The sequence below is a fragment of the Rutilus rutilus genome (genome assembly GCF_951802725.1).
Source record: "Rutilus rutilus genome assembly, chromosome: 17".
Classification (NCBI taxonomy): Eukaryota; Metazoa; Chordata; class Actinopteri; order Cypriniformes; family Leuciscidae; genus Rutilus; species Rutilus rutilus.
The window spans coordinates 13,631,964-13,651,534 of NC_140230.1; the positions used below are offsets into that span (position 1 = coordinate 13,631,964).

A 19,571-nucleotide genomic window follows, 5' to 3' on the forward strand; every position below is an offset into this window, starting at 1 on the left:
GACTGTCAGCTGCTTGCCCGCGAAATTTCATGTCGCAGGAGGGGGGCGGGGTGGAGATTGGATGAGAGCAGTTGACCAATACAATGTGGTCAACTTCTCTGCAGCTGTACACCCAATAGAGTGAATGGATTTTTTTCATTATTTTTTCTCTTCATATTGTTAGGATTGTACTGTAGAACCATAACCAGCATCTAAACGAGGTTATTAATAATGAACAATCTTTGAAATCGTAGACCATAGCTTTAATAATGACTATAAAATTTGACCTCATATTTATGCAAACAAATTAAAAACTGGAATTTCAGAGAGACAGCCAATTGGTTGATGACACAACCATATTCATGAAAAAATTCTCTTTTCTGTAGGGCGTCTGCCGTCTGGTTTAAAGGTACACTGTGTGCAGGTATTTCTCCCATCTAGCGGTGAAATTGTATTTTACATTCAAATGAATAGTGCTCTTTAGCGCCTCGCTTTTTCAAATTCGTGTTGCAACTACGGTAGCCGTTATGTACCAAGAAGCTATGACAACATGTCTTCCAATAGCACTTCATCGAGTTTAGCTATACATGTTCTACTGTTATGCTGCCTATATAATGAATTACACAACCAAGCAATGAAAAAAAGCTTGTAATTTAGACCATAACATTGACTTGCCTGTTGAGAAGAAAGCAGGCAACTTCAGCGTCCCTTTCAAAGTCTTTCTCCTTCATTAGCTCTTTCCACCTGGGCAGATTCCCGATATTTACCCTCATGTTTTGAATTCGTCGGTCACGTTTTCTTTTAAATAAATTTTTTTTTTTTTTTTTTGGCGACGAGGATTCCTTCTGTGTCTCGGCAGAAGTATGATCCTGCATTATGAAGTACCGTGCAGTGCAGCCTTTCAAATTTGCTGGTGCAGTGACAAGCGCCTCTCACTGATCTCCTTGTCTGTTAATTTTACACCCATAAGGACATATTTATGAATAAAAGACATTGATTTTAGCTAATACTTAAAAAAAAAAAAAACACACACAGTGTACCTTTAAAATTAAATCTGAAAAAAAGTGCATTATTACCAATTCATAACTTTACTCTGTCAACCTTTTATAATATTCCTGTTAAAGATGCTGTTAAATAGGTATGCACATTACAAAGGATAATACCTCACTTAATAACCTCAACATCTGGAATAATCTAGATAAGTGTAAATCTTATTTGAATTTGTGGTCTCAAGACATTTCTATTATTGGCCGAATTTTTTATTTTGCCTGAAAATAGTCCCCAGCTCAGTAACTTCCAACGTGACCGGGACTAAGTTTGTCTAACCTATTAGACCTATTTTCAGGCGCTGCGTCATATCATTACGCCTGCTGCACTCATGGTACGGCAGCAAAGTTTCTTCATTATTACGCAGGAATGAGAGTATAGTTCCTAGCCATATCAGCCTAGAAAATCGCAACTTTACATTTTCCGTCGGTCTTAGTACACGATGTAACTACAGAAGAGTCAAGTTTTAAATCGGAAAAATAGAAACTCTTTGGTCATTTTTTTGAGAGAGATGCTAATGGTCTTGTCCGATTCAATGATCTATGCTAAGCTATGCTAAAAGTGGTACCGCCAGACCCGGAGTTCAGCTGAATGGATTTGAAAACGGTAAAACTCAACTCTTTAACTCTGGGGAAGTTGTAAAATGAGCCTATTTCCAAAAAAAGTGGAGTATCCCTTTAATGGGACCATTAAAACGAATTGGCTAAGATCCTTTTTGAAAAATGAAAATAGTTTTTGGTTTCATATCCACAGTTAAATCTTTATGAATTTAGGAGGCGTCAATCTTCTCAGATGTAATTATGACCTTAAAAAACTCCCTGTTAAGTTATCATTGTTCCATCAACAGGTTTTACTTTCCAGGAAAATGATATATGCATAATTTCAGTCCCCACAGCATCCCTTTGTGGAATTATAGATATGTGGACTTTCTGTTCAAATTTTTATTTATTCGACAGAAACCAGTATGATAAAAAGCAACCCCACAATCTATAATTCAGATGTTTTTCAACTTACAAAAGTAATGTAACCCCCTGTCTTCCTAAGTTTCCAATATTTTTCCAGTGTTGAAGTTAAGATTTTAAGGACAAAATATCTTACATTAACAGTTGCACCAAAAGCAAAGGAAGTGCAAAAAAAATTTACGGCAATTTTACAATTCTTAATGGAGTGTATCCATCAAGAGAAGTTTTAAGATGTCTATTTGGTCTTGATGTTAACAGTTGCTCTTTTTGTGTTGATCAGATTGAAACAACAGAACATCTGTTTTACGATTGTAAATTTGCCTGTGCCTTTTGGGAGGATTTGCATTTTTGCAATTTAACTTTGAAGATTTGCCTGTATTAACAAAGGAAAGTATAATATTTGGTATGTTTATGAAAGATGAAACACATGACTTGGCTGTTAACACGTTTATTATTCTTGGGAAATTCTTTTTACACAAGAATAGATTCCTGAAAACACTTCCAAACTTTTGTGTTTTTCATAAGGAACTGTGTCATTACTTCTTAACGTTAAATTAATAAAGAAAAAGAATGCCTAAATCTTATCTACTTTGATAGAGGATCTTAAACTTGCTGAAAACCCCATGTCTTTTATTTCGTTATTTATTATCTACTTGAATGTATTTTTATTTACTTCTTTATTTATTTATATTTTCTTTATCAGGGGCCTGTTTCAGAAAGGAGGTTAAGTGAAAACTCTGAGTATGTTAACCCTGAAATGAGGGAAACTCTGGGTGTTCTGTTTCAGAATGGGAGGCATGTCAAACCTGAGAAAGCAGAAGTCAAGCCCGTTTCATAAAGAGAGGTAACTTATACTCGGAGTCAGTTACCATAGTAAGTTACTCTGTGGACCTAACCTGGTCAGGAGCAGGTTTTCTTTGGTAAACCCAGTTTCTTTCGGTGTCCTCCCCTTTTTTAAAGAGGAAGCTGTGTTTAAACACCTCATTCATTCTTTCAGTACATTTTTATTAATAAAATGAATCTTTTATTAATAAATAAAATATTGCTATTTTTACTGCTGTTTTTTTTTTTAATAAGATGAAGTCCTATATAACTCCTTAAAGGAACATTGTGTAGGAATTTCTCCCATCTAATGGTGAAATTGTATTTTGCATTCAAACGAATAGTGCTCTCCAGCGCCTCGCTTTTTCAAATGGGGGAATAAGTGTTGCATCTACGGTAGCCGTTATGTACCAAAAAGCTATGACAGGATGTCTTCTAATAGCACTTCATTGAGTTCTACGGTCTGTCTATATAATAAAGTACACAACCAAGCAATGAAAAAAAGCTTGTAATTAAGACTGTAACATTGACTTACCTGTCGAGAAGAAAGCAGGCAACTTCAGCGTCAATTTTGAAAGCTTTCTCCTGCATTAGCTCTTTCCACCTGGAAAAAGCTATACCGACATTAACCCTTGTTTTTTGTAATCTCCGGTCACGTTTCCTTTTACGGTCTATTTTGGACTTTTTCGACAACGAGGAATCCTTATCCTGTGACTCAGCATATGTATGGTCCTCCATTATGAATAACCGTACAGTCACAGTGCAGCCTTTTAAACTTGCCGGGGCTAAACGCGCCTCTCACTGCTCTGCTCTGCTCCTCCGCTTCTGCTGGTTTCAGTCACGTCACGTGACTGACTGGCTCTGAACGAAAACGCGTTGGCCTAGTACTGTTTGTCCCTCTCTGCTAATCTATTTTAGTTTTTCAAGATGGCGGAACTACATGGAAGCCTCCGTGGACCTACCCGTCCCATGTATATAAAGATAATAAATTCTTCGTTTACGAGGATAAGTCAGATCATTGGCAGAGGTATTTGTACACCATTGAGGACATATTTAAGAATTAAAAGGGGAAGGAGATAAGAATACCCGTTTATATTTAGATTTAAACTTACATTCTATAGGCTAATCCACATAAAAATGTGAAAAAATCTGAATGTGTAGATTGTTTGATGTGTAGACACATAATATTAACATTACCTCTGTAGGCCTCTCTGTGGCAGCAGAAACTCTTTATCCCCATCGTCCTGTGAAGATGAGAATTTGGTTGAGTAAACTTTTTTTCAAACACTATTTGTCATCATCTCTGGTGTATTGAGTAGGCTACTTACATCTGCCTGGGGTTCTGTTGGGACTGGAGGCTCCAAAAGACAGATATTACCATCAGAATCTGTTGGGACCAACAAAAAACCCAACCCAAAGTAAAATAAATGGAAATATCAAAAATAGCCTATATAAACCTCTTACATTTTATGAAGGCCCTTGGATCTTCGGGAGTGACTGGCTCTGAAGTCCCTCCAGGAATTCCCTCAGCCATAAATGCTGCTGCACTGCTAGACACTGTATGCTATTTAGTAATTTAATATGTCAAATGTATAGTCAGGTAGCCTACACCCATGATATGCTCAAGCCTTACCTGATTGAATTATGTTTTTATATTTAATTTTCAGCTGCTGCCATGTTCTTTTAATACCTGCAGGATTGCACCTACATGAAAATTAAAAATTAGGTTGAATAACATACTGTTCTTCCAGTTTCACCTCTGATATTATAACAGTTGGGTAAGTTACTTGTATTACTAACTACAAATGACATCTTCAACAGTGTAATTAGATGAATGTAATAATGACTAGCTTTAGAAAGTATTGGTCTACTTATTACTAATTACTAAATCCCATATCAACCTCAACCACTTGAACAATACAAGGAGAGACAAGAAACTGCACTTTTAATGCTTTCAAATAAACAATATACAATTGCATGAATTATTCTTGAATTGACCAAAGTGTGTAGAGGGAGAAGGTTACATTAAAAATATACCTTTTAAAAATGTATGTTAAATATACAGAATTGTTCTATAATGCAATTACATCAGATTTTACTTTAAATTACAGAAGAATTAAGAGTAATCCCTTTAATTAAATTACAGTATTTAGATTACAGAGTTAGTCAACTCAGAGTTGATTGAACTAACTCATTTCAGCTGTTCTGTAACCGAAAACTCAGAGTTTCCCATCTCAGGGTAAGTCAATTAAGAGTTCAAGTTTTAACTCAGAGTTGGTTGAACCTCCTTTCTGAAACAGGCCCCCGGTCACCAAGCCAGTCCATTATGTTTGTTTATATTGTTCAATAAAGTTCTTAAAAAAAAAAAAAAAAAGTCTATGTATAGAAATGGTAATAAAAACATAATGGTTCATTTTGTAAGGTACACCACTCAAAACACAGTTGTGTATATTATAATGCATTTCTGACAATAGATCCTCTTAAATTGTACACACTGCACCTTTAATTGGGATGCAGCTACTGGGTGCTTCTCAATTGAAAGGCTGCATCCTAGACCAGAACTTCTGAGGCTTCTTAGGCTAGACTCCTCATAGAATGAGATGGTTTAGTTAGGTTTATGTCACACATGTTCCCGCTCCCACGGTCACGGCATGAAAAAAATACTATTAAAACATAATTTTGGAAAAAATGTTATATTTTACTTTATATTAACTAGCTTTTTATTAATGTGAAACAGTAGGGACAACCATCTCTGGTCTCCCAGTGGCTTACATGATTGGCAGTTTAGTGTTAAGTGATTAATTTACACCAAAACAAAATATAACATGTATGCCTTGTCTTACATTTCATAATGAACTTAGACAAGCTCAGCGCCGACTCGTGTTTTTCAGTTCGTTTTCGTGAATTGGAATGTGTGCAAAGGCTAGTGGGTGATTGAAGGACGTGAAGGATACACTTGATGCATCCTTCAAAATGAGCTGAATAAAAGACGCAAAAGGAAGGCTGCCTTCTAAGGATCCTTAAATTGTGGCGGCCTTCCGCGGCACTTGATGACGTGGCAGCCGAGATATGCAGCCTTGCTAGGCTTAGAAGAAAGCAACCTTCTGATATTGCGGCACCCACTCAAAGCAGAAGGTCTGGACTCTATAGCAGCTTGGTGGGCTCCATGGGCTTGGTGTCTGAGGCTGAGACTACAGGCTGGCAGTCTCAGACTGGAAGTTAGGGCAGAGCTTTCAATTGCCTAAAACACCCTCACCACTAACCATAACTTCAACTATACAAACCTCTGCATGTATTAACCCAGAATACTGTCTAACAATTGATGGCTGCTCTGTCTAGTCTTCGTCGTTATAATAAACAAAGTCCAGTTGGTCCAAAATGCAGCAGCTAGAGTTCTTACTAGAACCAGGAAGTATGACCATGTTAGCCCCGTTCTGTCAACACTGCATTGTATAAATTTTTAAATATTGCTAACTCCTTACAAAGCACTAAATGGTTTAGCTCCCCAGTACTTGAGCGAGCTCTTAACGCATTATAGTCCTTAACGTCTACTGCGATCTCAATATTCTGGCCAGTTGATAATACCTAGAATATCAAAATCGACTGCTGGCAGTTGATCCTTCTCCTATTTAGCACCTAAACTTTGGAACAGTCTCCCTAACATTGTCCGGGAAGCAGACACACTCTGTCAGTTTAAATCTAGACTAAAACCCCCTCTCTTTTACCTGGCATTCATATGGAACATTACATTTCTATTATTCAAATCAGTTAAATGATTATTAGGTTGCATAGATTAGGTCAGCCGGAACCGGGGACACTTCCCATAACACCTGATGTACTCTTTACATCATAAGAAGAATGGCATCTACGCTAATGTTAGTCTTTCTGTTTATTCCGAGGTTTACTGAAGTCAGCCGGACCCGGGCCGTATCCAGATCAGATGGTGGACCTGCGCCTGGACCCATCCACGACGCATGCCTGAAGTGCCAGCCTCATCAGCCCTGTGAAGGCCTCATCGACACGACAGCCATCGGCACTGATCCTCAACAAAGTCGTCTCCATACCGGCGTGATGACTCCGTTGTCCAACCAGATGAAACTGGATAATATTCTGAATGTTCTGATCCAATCTGACTTCTGACCTGTAATGCTGCCTGAATCATAACCATACACTGTTCGCTCGTTGGCCAGAGGAGAACTGGCCCCGACTGAGCCTGGGTTCTCCCAAGGTTTTTTTCTCCATTCTGTCACCTGATGGAGTTTTGGTTCCTTGCCACTGTTGCCTTGGCTTTTGGCTTGCTTAGTTGGGGACATTTAATATTCAACAATATTATTGATCTGCTTTACTTAAGGTGGACGATGACGCAATTATCTTCTAGACACAAACTTTGTTGTATTATTTTCATGTTATCACTGTGAAGCTGCTTTGATACAATCTGTATTGTAAAAAGCGCTATATAAATAAAGCTGACTTGACTTGACTTGACTATAAACTCCACCCTAGCAAATGCCTAACCCCAACCCACCACTAATCCTTTCCTTAATGAAGCTACAGTTTCCTCCCTAACTTCCAGTCAGAGACTGCTGGCCTGGTGCGGCTGCCCTGAGACTCCCGAGACGTAGGCCTATGGATCTGTGGTTCTGCAGTTGGATACTATTGGGTAGTCCTTTTTGGAGAAATGAGCGCCACATACTCCTATATCACTCTTCCAAATAGTGCCGGATTTCTCCATAGCCGCTCCCTGATCTGAACCCTGGGGTTCCTTACCACTGTTGTCTTTGACTTGCTTAGTTGGGGACACTAATTAATCAGTAATATTATTGATTTCACTGAACTGACACTATACTGGATGAGAACAAAACTTGAACTGAATTGAGCTGGATGATATCTGCAGAACTGCTTTAGAGCCGATTAGACTTCATAATTTACCATTTTGAAACATTGACACTGTTATTGAACTGACACTGACTCAAAGTTAATAACGACACTATTGCCATTATTCACTTTGAACTCTAGAGCTGTTTATAGCTGAACTGGACTTATTTCATGATGAAGTTAGTTATTTAAACAGTTATTTAACAACTGAATCAACACTGAACTTCAGCTAAATGACAAAATTACTTTATAGCAGAATTCAGTTCTGTTTGCATCATTCAAGAGTATTTTCCTGTTTGTTAGGCAACTGTAGCTGCTTTGAAACAGTCTAACGCGCTGTATAAATAAAGGAGATCCTTTAGGCGGAGAGATTGCTTTCCTGCAATAGCTTGAGTCATTTAAATGACTTATTGCTTATAATAAAAAAGCTATGATCTCTTCTCGCCACCTACTGGTCCACTGATGGGTCTGAGTCATTCAAATCGGTTCCTTCGAACAATTCAACAAATCCATATTTCTGCATAATATTGCTGTTTATCCCAAAAGAGTTTTTTATTTTTTTATAAGACTGTTGAATATCATCACTTTGATACAGTAATTTTGGCTAATTCAGTTCTAGGTTGTTGATATGTGAACTGCTCGGATCGATTGAGTATGATTCGAGATCGATTCGTTCAGACCGGTTCAAGCAATTCATTGAAAAGATCCGAGTTACGAACGAGTTGTTCACAAATCGGACGTCACTACTACAAATATTCGATTTTATTTTATTTTTTTATTAAAATCCGAAGTATTAGTTTACACTCAGCTAAAATAATTTTTAGTTGCAGTTAAAATTATAAGTGGAAATATCCTATATTAAAATAGCATGCTTCTTCAATTACTTTGAAGGGCAAAACACTGTAGACAACACCTGAGAGAGACCACTGTACAAACTTTGGTGAGTTGTCTTTACTCATTAAAACTTATTAATTGGTTTGCAATTTGCATGTTTAACAATAAATGTCTTGCTATACTTTACAGAACATACTGCAATCGATTGACAACATCGCGGTGTGGATTAGCAACGGGATTTTCAGTTAGCAGGTCGCTAAACATTGGTAAGACGAACGACATTATATTCAAAATAAAACTAACATTACTGTCAAATGGAGACCCGTGGAAAACTAAAACTAATATAACGGCTGCCACGTTGTTGACTTTAGGATCTCATGGATCAGTCCGGGATTCAGCCTGAAAAAAGTAAGTTGCAGCTTTTCTCCTGGTTTTCGATTCGTCATTGTCCGTTTTTATACACGAGCTGATGTTTGAGCATTGCTTTTCATTGTTATTTATCCAGTGGAACTCGTGGTTGTCACTCATGTTGTGGATGCCATCACGTTTTGGGCTCAGGTAAGCTAAATATCTACTGTTTACGCTACCATGTGAAGCTAGTGTGAGCCAAAAATGTAAATTGAAACATTTCTTAAATTGAACAATATGCAGTATGTTCATCCAAATGCTGTTTTTTGTTTCATCAGAATGTAACAGACAAAATAAATGAGAAGATCAATGTTATGCTGACAGAAAAATGCCCCATCGCGCCTATTCTGATGGGAAGGCCAAGTTCACACAAGGCAAGTAATATATGGACAAATAAGAAAGATCTACAAGATCTGACTCTTTGCTCCTTTTTCCTGTGTAGGTCTATGGGGCACGATATTCAGAGGACAAGTGCTGGTACAGGTGTACAGTGCAACAGCAAACAGAAGACAAGGTTTGTAAAAAGCTGAGTAAATCAAGAAGGGACCAATCATATAGTAGCCTCAATGAGGGAAGAAATCCAGTGCAACATTCTGGTTCTGGAAGTAAAAGTAGCATTCATTTTCTCCATACGGGAATTGATTTTAAACAATAACTTATAAACCTAAAGACAGATCTACTGTAAGCTACGAGGTTGCTAATCAATGGTATTTGCTTTTTTTTTTTTTAGGCCTCCAAGTCCATATTATTTCAACAATATATTTTAAATAATCACGTTTAACAGTGGAATTCCTGCTGAAAAACGACATTACCCATGATTCTGCAGAGAAATCTCCACCAATCAGAGAATAGAAACAAGTAAATCGTGCCAAAATAACTTTAGCGCCCACTCACTCCCATGAAACACTGAATAGTCTGTTTCGCTACACTCTTAAATATTTTTCAATAAACAAAATAAATTGTTTCTCTATATATGATCAATCTATTTAAATCAATAGTTTTATTTTTCTCCATTTTTCGTTAGATTGTAATTTTCAATGCTTCATGGGATTGTAGTTCTTTCCCTTATTAAAGCCGTTAAAGGGATAGTTCACCCAAAAATGAAAATGTTGTCATCATTTACTCTTCCTCAAGTTGTTCCAAACCTGTATGACTTTCTTTCTTCTGCTGAACACAAAAGAAGATATTTTGAAGAAAGTCGGTAACCAAACGACTGATGGACCCCATTGACTTCCATAGTAGGAAAAAAAAATACTATGGAAGTCAATGGGGACCAGCAACTGTTTAATTACCAACTTTCTTTAAAATATCTTCTTTTTTGTGTTCAGCAGAAGAAAGAAAGTCATACAGGTTTGGAACAACTTGAGGAAGAGTAAATTATGACAGCATTTTCATTTTTGGGTGACCTATCCCTTTAAGTACACAGTCTTGCACCTTTGTCTTTTGTCTAATTTTCAAATACTTTTTTGCTTAAAACCAAAGTTTTTAATGTTGTGATTTACCTCGTAGCTGGTTGGTTTGGTTCATGGCTTATAACTCTTAAAATTATGCTTTTTTAAAATCCCTATGGGGAAAAATGTACCCAAAAACCGCTGAAAAAGTGGGCTGGCATGGTTGCACTCTATAGACCTTGTGCGCCAGAGAAACGAGGGCGCCGCCATCTTTAGAATATTGTCTTTGAACTTCCGTTGTTGCGGTCGTTCTGTATATTTCTATGGCATTGGTGTCCTGGAGTAATTAGCTTTTGAAGTGGATTTACTTAATGTAAAGTTAACGAAAGATATCATGAGGATTGTAATGTTTAAAGCAGATGTCTTAACAAATGTCAGTAGACCGGGAAGATTTTAAAACGAGCCGTTCATTCATAAATATGCAAGATCGCTGTGAAAATACAGACCGGAAGTCAAAAGACAACGAGAGGTGCGCTGAAAAGGGGCGGGGCTACATAAGGTCTATAATCAGAATTATTTGTTTTATTGGATGATATTACAGTGGCCTTAGACCTTATTTTGAAATTGGTGTAAATGCATCATGACACAAAAATGGAAGGTTACCAATGACTTGAAGTCACCTGTGATTAATTTATTCTGTGACCAAAAGCAAATGGTGTCATGGTTTTTTTTTTAGAGTGGACAAAGATAATTTGAGGTCTATTACATAACAACTTCATGAATAATTAGAAAAGTACAGAGCTGTTTTAACACTGATGTGGTTCTCATGAATATTACATATAAGGTTTTAATTTGTCTTTTCTGCTCAGTTCTATATTTCGTACATTGACTATGGAAATATGGAGATTGTCAGTCGGTCTGAGTTGGTTGAACTCCCTGAAGAACTGCAGACAACAGGACTGGCAAAAAAGTACAAGTTCTGGGGCTTTCATGTGTCAAACGAGCAAGATTCCCCTCTTTTTTCACAGGTATCTGACACAACTGTTTTATAGAATGGTCCGTTTACCTATAAATATGAATTTAAATGCATCTAATATATTTGTTTACCATGAAATGCAGTGAAATGAAATGTTCACTCAGACTTGGATACAGCTCTTGCAACTGTTGTATTGTTCACTTGCTAGGGGAAGTCCTTCCTTCACAATATTATTCATGGAAAAAAGTTGCGTGTCCATAAAAAGTCAGTTTGCTTTGATGGAACCATCCTGGTTGAAGCCTTCCAGGGGAATCTTGACATTGGTGAAGAGCTGTTGAAATTTAAGTTTGCCAAAGTCAGTCTCCCAGGCAAAAGGGAGAACCCGCTTCCCACAGGAAACCTGCAGGAGCGCACAGGACTGTGGCCCACCAGGAACCCCCCGGGGGAGTTGGACACACTTGGCTCTTCATTGGGATGCATGCCGAAATTGCGGCCAATATTCTCAGACCAGAAACCTCAAGTTATTAAGTAAGTTTTGAGAGACGCAGACAATATTAGAAGCATTTACCTCTTGTTGTTTGTGCTCAAAGTCTGCATGAAAAGAAAGTTGCAATAGACTATTCTTCTCTATTTTGACGGGTATTCGAGTGAAACAGTTTCTCAAACGAGAAAAAATGTGGGGCGGGAGTTGATTTTGTCCATGGGAAGTGATTGGATGGTTGTGGTTTGCTATTGCTGTGATGTCATGTGAGTGACAGGTTGCCCCGCCCTCACGCCAGTAAACGAGCCATCAAAGAAGAGAAGAGGGAGGGGAAGTTATTTTGATTAAAGATTATGAGGGTACATGAAGATGTCCAAAAAGATGTCCACTGATAAATCATTTATAATAAGCACTAAAATATTCCATTAAAAATAAGAATTGTCCATTTTGATATCATGGTGACTTTAAGGATAACATTTCTATTCACTTTTATTATGGCAGTGGGATGTAGCACCCATATGCTCTTCATGAAAATATCTTGATGAATGTTCTGAGTTATGAATCCATGTTGTAGGGAGCAGAAAAGCATCATTGCTCTCCAGCCTGTGGAGAAAGTGAATGTTGGTGAGGAATCTCTTACTGAGATCAAGGCCTCAAAGGCAGATGGAGATGGACAGCAGTCGTGCTCTCAGGATACTGAGCAGATGGCAAATGAAATCGAGTCTGAACTCCAGGTGAGGTGACACGTTCTCATTCTCTCAAAGGTTCATTTTATCACCTCATTCACAGCACATCTAATCATTATAAATTAGTGGTCCTCAGCTGGTAGTTATCTTCTGTTAGGGTTGTTGACATCAGACCTGTGGGGTAAAAAACACTGTAAGCACCCAATGGTCAAATCTGCCAGACAAATATTCAGAGAGATTTAGACCCCGTCAACTTTCAGAAGGGAGAAGAAAATACCCATATTTATTTATTGATGTTTAAGGGTGTGCATACAATTTAGAAAACCAACAATGTAGGCAAGTCAACATATTGAACAAATTTTAATGTATTTGAATATTTATTCAAATTATTATTTTAATTATTAAAATTTAAATATTAAAATGTAATTTAATTATTATTTTAATTTACATAAATTTTAACTAATTAATTATTCACTGTTAGTTTAATGTTTTAAATCTAACAATTCATTTAGTTTACAATTGTACACTAAACATTGTTGCTAGTTGATGTAAAATATAATATCTGGGTCCTGCAGCAAAACCACTGATTTTCCATTGCTCAACGTTCAAGATATTTAAAGACAGAATTTTTTTTCCAATGTACACTAATATTCAAAAGTTTGGGGTCAGTAATTTTTTTTTTTTTTTTTTTTTTAAAGAAGTTGATACTTTTATTCGACAAGGGCACATTAAATTGATCAAAAGGTACAGTAAAGATATTTATAATGCTACAAAATATTTCTATTTACATTTACATTTAATCATTTAGCAGACGCTTTTAAGTGAAGACATTCACTTGCAGGATATGTTTCATATACATGCTATTTTTTAAAAACTTTCTATTCATCAGTGAATCCTGAAAGAAGGATCACAACTGTTTTCAACATTGATAATTATGATAAGAAATGTTTTTTGAGCACCAAATTAGCATTTTAGAATGTTTTTGGAAAAATTATGTAACACTGAAGACTGGAGTAATTGGCCAAATTATGTTTAAAAAATGTATTAATATAAAAAACAGTTATTTTAAATTGTTATAATATTTCACAATATTATTATTTTTTTGTATATATTACATTTGAAGACAATATTACTGTTCGTACTATATTTTCAAATAAATGCAGTCTTGGTGAGCATAAGATGGTAGTGTATGTATGTACACTGATGCTTGGTTCTCATTATCATTATGAAATCACACTTGATTATATGATGAAAGTGAAAACCCTGGTTACATGCGAGATCATCTGTGGCCTCTGTGCTGTTTTGTGTACCCAGAGGATGAGAGAGGTGATAAATGAGAAGGACTTAGAGATCAAGATGCTAAAAGAGGAAGGAAGTGCCATCCAGCAGCATGCGTCTCTCCTGGGGCGGCAGCTAGAGGAGGCCAAATTAGAGCTCCAGGTGCCCTTGACTTGAGCTGTTTCACACATGTGGTTTTTTTTTTTTTTGGTTGATTGTTCAGCGTGTTTTAGGTTATGACACCGGTTTATCTTATAAAGGTTTGTTCATATTTTGCAGACAGCGAAGGAGAGTTATGAGAAGACAAAGGAGACTGAACATAAACATCCTACAACAGTTGCAACCAAAATTTCCCAGCTGGCTAAGAAAGTGGATTCTCTGAGGAAACTAAGGCAAAATGATTTTTTCTTATTATTAAATCAAATTTTTTTCTGTCTTAATGCATACTTGCTATAATTGGGCAGTGTTTCGGATTCAAAATGTTGACACTTAAAGTCACCATGAACCGGAAGTTACAAACGACTTTTCTCCAGTGTTGTGACGTATTTCCAAGTGAAACGGAATATTAAATAGAGGGCAGGGTTTTACTTTAGCGCTCCTCCTCTCCATCTAACGGTTTGAGGGGAGTTGCCACGCCCTCACGCCATAGCACATGACAGGAAGAGAAGTCGTTTCGAGGGGGGGAGGGAAGGATAACATATTTGATTAAAGAATATAAGGGCACATGAATTTTTGAAAATAAATCATTTGTAATAAACACTACAATATTACATAGAAAAATACGAATTGTAAAATTTTATTTCATGGCGACTTTAAAGTTGGGTTTTCATAGATCGCTTTTACATTCAACATAATAATTTTTTTCCCCATTTGGGCTTATCAAGGTCCAAAAGGTAAGATGTATCCTATGATGGTCACTTGTATTTTTTTTTTTTATAATTAGTGTTGCTTGCTAAGGCAAAATACCTGATTCTGATTGGTCAATTGTGTCTTTTTGTCATCGGACGTACAATTTTTGCATAAGGGGCGATATAATCCCTAGCGACTTCATAGCAACACTATAAAAACCACATAGAACACAGTGCAAACTATCCTACCAAATCAAAGTAGAGAGATGGGCAGTTTTCTTCAGAAACACTTCCTGTTTAACATTCAGTTGTTGTTGTTTTTTTGTTGCTGTTGAAAAGTTATCATTGGTTTTAATGTATAAGTGTTGGTGATTCAGAGATGCACTTGCCATTATTGTGGGTTTGAACCTCAGGGAGAGTAATCCATGCTCCGCTGATGAAGATCACCTGTTGGAGTCCATCACCATCATCATGAACTACAGGATCTCCGTGCCGTTGAGCTCAGAGAGGCTGGAGCTTGCGTGGAAAGCTTATGACGAAACCTTGGAGAATCTAAGAGGCTGTCAAACCGTGAGTAAAATATACATTCTCCTGATCAATGAATTAATAAAATTAGTTTACGTGTAAGAGAATGTTGTCTCTGTTGCTCAAAAAAGAGAGTTTTAATTAAAAATATTGCTGTTTGTGTGAACTATCGTTGTTAGGAATTCCCTGTTGTATTGTTGGCGATGGCATTGCTTGTAAGATGTTTGTGTGTGTTTCGTCAGATGGCAGAAATAGAGTTACTGGTGAACAGCAGGAATGAGGCCCGTGATCTTCTCTTAACTGCTGTAGACCACTTCCTCCAAGATGTGGACAAGCTGCCAATCAGTGAACGCTTGGACAAGCTGAAGGTATGCAGTGAAGACATTATTGAGTCGAGTTTGAGTCTCGGCTTGTGGACCTTTCCCGATCCCGTCCCCCGTCTCTCTCCCACCTCGCTTCCTGTCAACTCTCTACTGTCCTGTCACAATAAAAGGCAAAAATCGCCAAAAAAACTAAATACAATTTTTTTTTTTTACATAAGAGCATGCTATTGAATCAGGGAAATTATTAATTAAACATTTAAATGGAAATATGTTTTTATATACATAATACATTTTTTTATAATGAATTTGACAAGAATTATAATGTTGTGTAGTCTATTATAGACAGAGCCAATATTACTCATTGAGAGATTTATTTGCAAGGGAATAATTACCTCATAATTTTATTGGAGCCTTACACACATTACATAGAGAACAATGCATTATGTGAACGGTGACAGCTATTATACGGTTGGCTTGATACAGTGCAGGAGATGCAGGTAACTTGGTGCCATTACAAATATGTTATTGACCCTTAAGAAGCTTTATCCACTACACATGTAAAATTAAATGAATTGTTAATTACAATTGGCTACTCTTGACACTGAAAAAAAAGCTTGTACAAATACTAGAAATCATGAAAAATGGAAATAATTTGGAATTGTGTAACAAACATTTACACATTTCATTTATCTATTACAACTTTGTGATTTTGCCTGCTTGGCTGTTTCCTGTTTTGATTATTATATGATGGCGCTTGACGCCAGCCAATCGCTGATTGCTGATCATGGTTTCGAGTATCGATATATCTGTCCTTTCCAATGAACACAATAACACGCAGTAATATCCGACAACTAAATCTAGATATTTTAATCAAATCTGCAAATTCGTTTGAAGAACCGAATTAGCCAGAGATCAATTATCACGAATGGATGATCTGGCATCTGTTAAATCACCTCAGATGTATTAAGCGAGGTACGACGAACGGACCCCAGGACTGTCTTGTGTTTAAAATATCTATCTATCATAATATCTACCTATCCTTACAGGTTGTCATTACTGCATTTTAAATGGTGTCGTCTGCATCTACAGGAAGTTGCATCCTCATTGACTGCAATATTTAGCTCTGTTATGCTGGCGGAGCAGACCGAAGAGTACTCTTTTGAGAAGTTCTGTGAGTGGAAGGGGCACAAAAAACAGAAAATCAAAAACGTACGAAAAGCTACAGATGAGGCTCTCCTTGCTCTTAGCGGCTGGGCAGCCAGGCTTAGCAAGGTATGTTAGTTCATGTAAACCTCAAATTCATGTCTCCTTTTACTGTTAGGTAATTATTTGGGCAAATTGGCTTTTAATTTAGAAGGATAGGCATGAGGTGCTTCCCAATCTATGTACTTATGCACTATTTTATGCTTTTTTTCTAGTATAAATAGTGCATGTAGTTTGTTCACACTGAAAATTCCCAAAAGAAAAAGTGCACTTTATATACCTGTATGATGCACATCAGACTCTGATGTTGAATGACAAAATAATCATTCATACATGTACATTAAGTGCATAAGTACAAAGTGTATAATGTGTAATTTGGGAGACAGCTATGGTTTATTGTATCAAGGTACTTTATTCAAAGCCATAAGATGAAGCCTTTGTTGATTTTCAGTTTTCGTGTTTGATGGAGAAAACATCAGTGACCGAAGATGATGTTGCAGAAAGTGTGGATGAGATCCTGATGAATGCTGACAATGCCCTGTGTGAAGAACTCAGTACTGAATTCTCTGTAAGAGTTTCTCTCCTGATCTACCACATTCTGCTCATCTATGTCTGCCTTTCCCTTTCTTTTGAGCAAGGGCACTATCCCTCAGGTTTTATCCAGAGGGGCTTTCCTCAGTGCAATTTTAGATAAAACAGAAGTGTGAAATGCAAGCTACTACTGTATTACTGAATGCAAAATTTGTTTCCCACTTTTTTCATAGGAACAAGACAATCAAGAAAGGAAAATCGTGTTTAATGCCTTTCGCAAAGCCATGAGAGACATCCAGAGAGAACAAAGTTTGTTAGAGGAGATCAGGCAAAAGTACGAACTCAACACAAAGGTAAGAGATTCTCTGAGTGGCTGACCAGAAAAGCTGATTCATTGGAGAGCTGATCTCTAGATGTATAAATATTTATACACTACCGTTCAAATTTTTGGGGTGTGTTAGCCTGGGTTTCCCGATGCTGCCTTGCGCGCAGCGTGATTTTATTGGACCTGGATTCCATGGACCAGATTTTCGCCTCAGCGAGGGGACCAATCACAGAACGGGGAGGGAGCAGCAAGACGATGACGACGTCTATGCGACACACCGAAGCAGTTTGTTTATATCTATGGATCCAACATGGCAGCAGACGCGAAGTTACCTTTCGATGCAGCCTTAGATCGTGATAGCTGAACGCCAGCGTGTACACATAAATCTCTGACCCATCGTCTTCTTCCTCGTCGAATTTCTGTCGCTCTACATACGTTATCTGGTATAATTGAAACGATTGGCTATGAGCTACGTACAGGCGCATTTGATAGACATTCTTAGCGCCCAATAAACGTCTCTGGGCATTCGTAAACCACGCCTCAAATACGAGAAAATTAACATGTGGTTCCCAGACCACGTCTCAATGAGACGAGGTCTGACGTTAGCCAGGCTAGGGGTGTGTACGATTTCTTAGCATTTCGAAAGAAGTCTCTTCTGCTTATCAAGGATGCATTAATTTGATCAAAATAATCAATAATCAAAATACAGTAAAAACAGTAATATTGTGAATGAATATTTTTGCAATTTATTATTACAATTTAAAATAACTGTTTTCTATTTCAAGATATTTTAAAATGTAATTTATTCCTATGATGGCAAAGCTGAATTTTCAGCATCATTACTCCAGTCTTCAGTGTCACATGATCCTTCAGAAATCATTCTAATATGCTGATTTGTTGCTCAAGAAACATTTCTTATTATTATCAATGTTGAAAACAGTTGTGCTGCTTAATATTTAGTGTATGCACTGCATGATTATTTTCATTTATCAGTTGTCAAGGCTATGACGTTTCACTGCAGTTTAAGCAGGAATTACAGCAGTGGCAGAGCGGCCCTCCGAAAGCAGACGAACTGTTTGCGGTGAAGAAGCGCATCCGGAGCCTGCGATCTCAGCTGCGCTGGAAACTGGTTGAGGTCAGCTGTATGGAGGAGGTGAGAACAGTCCTGTGCTCTGAGAAACCACATGTTGGGGCCACAGTTCACAAAATGCACTGGGATCTCAGATGACCAGGGGCTAAATATTGATTTATTGGTTTGATTTTGATTTGACACTACATTATGCTGATTACATCCGATGGAAATGATCAGTTTATCAGTTTGAGTGTCCTTCAGGCAGAAGAGCTGGACCTGCCAGAGATTCTTAAGAAGAAGGAGGAGATCGCTGAGACGAGGAATGCTCTCTTTCAAGAAATCAGCCAAGAGAAGAAGCAATATGTATGTTTAGATGTGTTTAAAGATCTTTCACATTCTTAGAAGATACTGAGTTTCGATTACTAGAATGAACACATAAGTGATCTGTTCCTCGTTTTAGTAGTACAAACACAGTTAAGAAAGGCAAAGAATTATAATATAATTATGTGTTTATGCCTTTATACCTGTGGTTGGCAATGAAATACAGGTCATGGGATAGAAATGTCAATGCTGAATTATGGTAAATAAAAATATACAAGTAAAAAGTGAACACGCATTATATACATATTGAATGTGTTTTATATATTTTGAATAATGAAGGTCAGGTTGCAGCTAATAAGTTCCTTATTTGTTTTAAATGTCCATAATGTGCTGATGTGCAGATAATGCTGTGTGACCTGGTGAAAAGAGGCTTTCCTGAGTTACCAATGATCTTTCCTGATGCTGATCTCAATGGCTATATGGTGAGTAGTTGTTTTGTCAGTACCTACAAGCCTCTAGTTTTGCTTAAAAATGTACATTGTTTAAAATTAGGCAGCTGCTATGTACACACTAAGTGCAAATAGTGAAAGATGCTATTTTCACTAATGGAAAATAGCTGTATTGGGACATTGCTTGTCCCTGTCCCTAAAGCCCTCCCCTACACATCCCTAGCCCTAACCATAT

General features: G+C 37.3%; 1 protein-coding gene across 1 annotated transcript in view; it reads left to right on the plus strand.

Annotated features, from left to right (window-relative positions):
- Positions 1-8,411: 8,411 nt before the first annotated feature.
- Positions 8,412-19,571, plus strand: part of stk31 (serine/threonine kinase 31) — a 30,900-nt gene continuing 19,740 nt past the window's right edge. Inside the window, exons 1-19 of the mRNA XM_084435701.1 lie at positions 8,412-8,625; positions 8,709-8,785; positions 8,891-8,927; positions 9,025-9,077; positions 9,206-9,301; positions 9,370-9,441; positions 11,188-11,346; positions 11,503-11,822; positions 12,350-12,509; positions 13,776-13,901; positions 14,019-14,131; positions 15,001-15,157; positions 15,355-15,480; positions 16,525-16,707; positions 17,090-17,206; positions 17,403-17,522; positions 18,516-18,647; positions 18,828-18,929; positions 19,289-19,369. Coding sequence (XP_084291827.1) covers positions 8,897-8,927; positions 9,025-9,077; positions 9,206-9,301; positions 9,370-9,441; positions 11,188-11,346; positions 11,503-11,822; positions 12,350-12,509; positions 13,776-13,901; positions 14,019-14,131; positions 15,001-15,157; positions 15,355-15,480; positions 16,525-16,707; positions 17,090-17,206; positions 17,403-17,522; positions 18,516-18,647; positions 18,828-18,929; positions 19,289-19,369 — 2,148 coding nt within the window. The 5' untranslated portion in view covers positions 8,412-8,625; positions 8,709-8,785; positions 8,891-8,896. The remainder of the gene's footprint in view (positions 8,626-8,708; positions 8,786-8,890; positions 8,928-9,024; positions 9,078-9,205; positions 9,302-9,369; positions 9,442-11,187; positions 11,347-11,502; positions 11,823-12,349; positions 12,510-13,775; positions 13,902-14,018; positions 14,132-15,000; positions 15,158-15,354; positions 15,481-16,524; positions 16,708-17,089; positions 17,207-17,402; positions 17,523-18,515; positions 18,648-18,827; positions 18,930-19,288; positions 19,370-19,571) is intronic.